The following is a 3,201-nucleotide window of genomic DNA, read 5'->3' as shown; positions in this document are numbered from 1 at the left end:
AATATTAACATTGTGTGGCTAAGAAGGCAGTCTTCCTTAGCAACTGATAAAATTAAATAATATTTACAGAGGTCACAAATGGGCTTATCTAATGTTAGTAAATCATTGACATGTGAGATTTCTAATAAGGATTCATAGAGGAATATTTTGATGAGCAAGATCACACAATTACATTCAAAGAATGAAGTGATTCCAGCAAGGCAAGAGAGAATATCGTGGGGAGACATCATGCTATTAAAAGGTAAATATCCAGGAGGACAATGAAGGCTCCTTATGGGTGACTTCCGTGACTGCCATAATAAAAGCAAATAAATTAAAGGGATGTGTTATGCAGGTAGCTGTTACAGGCTAGTTTTCACAAATGTTCACAGTATGCTTTTACAAAAGCCACAGCTGTTATTTCAAAGTTGTACAGGTACATTTTTTAAATAGATCCCTCAGGGCTTGTATCACTTGCTTATTTCTTAAGGTATATATGAAAGGATTTAGTACAGGTGCAATTGAAACAGTGAGTATTGATACCCCCTTGTTTAACGATATCCTTTCCTCTGCAGAAGGTTTGATATACATAAAAATACAACTGCCATAAGAGATGGAGACAACAATCAGGTGGGAAGAGCAGGTGGAAAAAGCCTTCTTCCTCTCCTGGGCAGAAGGGATCTTCAGAACTGTTCTTATGATTTTGTAATAAGAGAACAATACCAGTGCCAATGTATTCAAGAGTGTGATAATGGCTAAAATAAAATTTGACAATTCTATGTCCTGTGTGTCTGTGCAGGTGAGTTTCAGGACAGGAGAGTAGTCACAATAAATGTGTTCAATAATATTGTCATCACAGAATTCTATGGTCAAACTCACGATAGCTCCAGGAGTAATAGCTACCAGAGCAGCTAACCAACAGGCAGCAACCAGCAGGTGGCCCACTCTGCTGCTCATAATGGTCGAATAATGAAGGGGTTTGCAGATGGCCACATAACGGTCATAGGACATAGCAGCCAACAGGAAAAACTGGGTTATACCAATGCAAACAGCAAAAAGTGCTTGTGCCAAACAAGCATCACGGGAAATAGTTTTTTCCTTGGTCACTATGCTGATCAGGTATCTAGGGATGCAAGAAGTTGTCAATGAGATTTCTAAGAAGGAAAAATTTCTGAGGAAGAAATACATGGGTGTTTTGAGGTGGGAATCCAGCAAGGTCAGAAGGATGATGGTGAGATTTCCCATAGTACTTAAAAGATATGTTACAAATAGAAAAAGGAAAACTACAATTTCCCAGTTTGGGTCCTCTGTCAGTCCTACAATAATGAACTCTGTCACTATTGTGTGGTTCCTCATGGCTCAATTCTGCCAAGATACCATCCTACCTGCAAGGGGGTAGAGGTGATAAATAATTAAACAACAATTTAAAAAGATATATCAAGTGCAGATTTCAAAGTGATAATGAAAAGCCCAGCAACTCATTGAACACACATGTGCTTTGTCTTCCTTCTAGAGTTTTCACATTTACATACAGCCAGAACCCCTCTTACTTTGATCTCCTTTCCGGATGCTCATTTACCTAATTCTCCTTCCAGATATTTTTTACTTTACAAAAGGATGGTTTATTATTTCCTGTTAGATCTATCTGCACACTTACCTAGTTTGCCTAATACATGTGGACCTAACTCTTACAATCTCACCAATTACACAGGAAAACATTTTAGGTTACCATGGTTAATCCTGCTATTGTTAAAATCACCTTCTTAAAAAAAATCACCTTCTGCTCAGTTTCTTTCAGAAAGATGCATATTTTCTGCATATTTCTGTATTCCAAAATGTGTAGCAAATCAAAGCTGACATTTTGCAATTAATCTTTTCTAAATGGTTATTTGCTGATGACACATGTATAGTTAGTTTTGGGGTTTTGGGTAGTAGCCATTAGAACATTTTCAACAGAAAAATAACTTATTAAGTTTAAGACTAAAAACAATATCGGTTGCAAAATTGGTATATAAAGGCACAGTTGAAAATTTACATGCAATTTGAAATTTGTTTACCCATTTGTTCAGTAAGTTGCACTTCATCATTAACTTAATCTATTAAGAAATAATTTGTATTCAGTAATATTAAAATAATGAATCCTTTACTAGATATAATACAATATGTATCTGTCACATTCTTAACATATATTTTTTGAGAGCTATTGCTCATGATGCTAGTCCAATAGACAGATAAGCAACTCTCTCAAATAGGTTCTTTGAATCTTTCTTCATGAGTTGCACAAATATTTTCTGTTTCTCTATATCTGAGTTTAACTGGCTGAATCTTATAGTCACATATTCAGAATAAAATGGTTTATATAACAACTTCTTTGTGCCCCAAACAACAAAATAGCAAAAATACTTACTTTCCATGAATTCTGCAGGGGTTTTATCTGCTGAGGCATTCTGAAAATTCCTTTTTATTATAACCAAATATACATTAGGCATTTTTTTAAAAGAAATCTTCTAAACTTTAATTTTTAACCCATACTTTTTTATTGCTTCCTTTTCAACAGAGACTGTGTTCACATTAAAATCCAGAGATATTTAAAAATATGCATAAACATTTGTGTAGTTCTCTCTCCAATCATTATATGTGTGGCATTTTCAAACATGTTATTCTGACTTCTCTACAAATAAGTGATTAATGTTCAGTTTCAGCCTAACCTAAAATCTGTTTAATTGTATCAAAATTGTATTATTTTATTAATCATGGTTATTTTTTTCTGTTTTTCTCAAGAACTAGCTACAATTTCTTATTCTGACATGAATGAAAGCAGTTTTGTCTCCACATTGCTGTACATTATATTTCCACTTCTTATATAAAAACCGTATTTACTCAGAACTGATAAAGGTTCTCAGGGATTCTTATGGGAAAAGAAATTAATTGACCATTTCCATCATTAACTCTAGAAACAAAATATGAGTTAATTAATAGCCTCGTTACAGTGTCTATAGGGAAGCCTGAAATGTGGATGTTAAAATGAACTCTAATTTCTATAGTGGCATTCAAATGATGTATGAAAAACTAAGTTGTGCCAACTGTCTGAGCGATGGGGAGCCTTCTCCTTCTCTCTTCCAAAAGAATTCAGTGAGGAACGTCTAGCTAATAACAATGTTGTTCATAATCTTTAACAACTGAATGCTCTAAAATCAACTCATAGTGTATGTTTTGGAGGTG

General features: G+C 34.4%; 1 protein-coding gene across 1 annotated transcript; it reads right to left on the bottom strand.

Moving 5' to 3' along the window:
* Positions 1-396: 396 nt before the first annotated feature.
* LOC306662413 (olfactory receptor 6C74-like) lies at positions 397-1,335 on the bottom strand (the record flags this gene model as incomplete). Its single annotated transcript, XM_079142066.1, has 1 exon — positions 397-1,335. The coding sequence occupies one exon, from the start codon at positions 1,333-1,335 to the stop codon at positions 397-399; it is 939 nt and encodes a 312-aa protein (XP_078998192.1).
* Between the last annotated feature and the right edge of the window lie 1,866 nt (positions 1,336-3,201).

This window comes from Sciurus vulgaris (assembly GCF_902686455.1).
Source record: "Sciurus vulgaris genome assembly, chromosome: 5".
NCBI lineage: Eukaryota > Metazoa > Chordata > Mammalia > Rodentia > Sciuridae > Sciurus > Sciurus vulgaris.
Note: the sequence above shows the minus strand (reverse complement) of the source record. Positions and strands in the feature narration are given on the sequence as shown.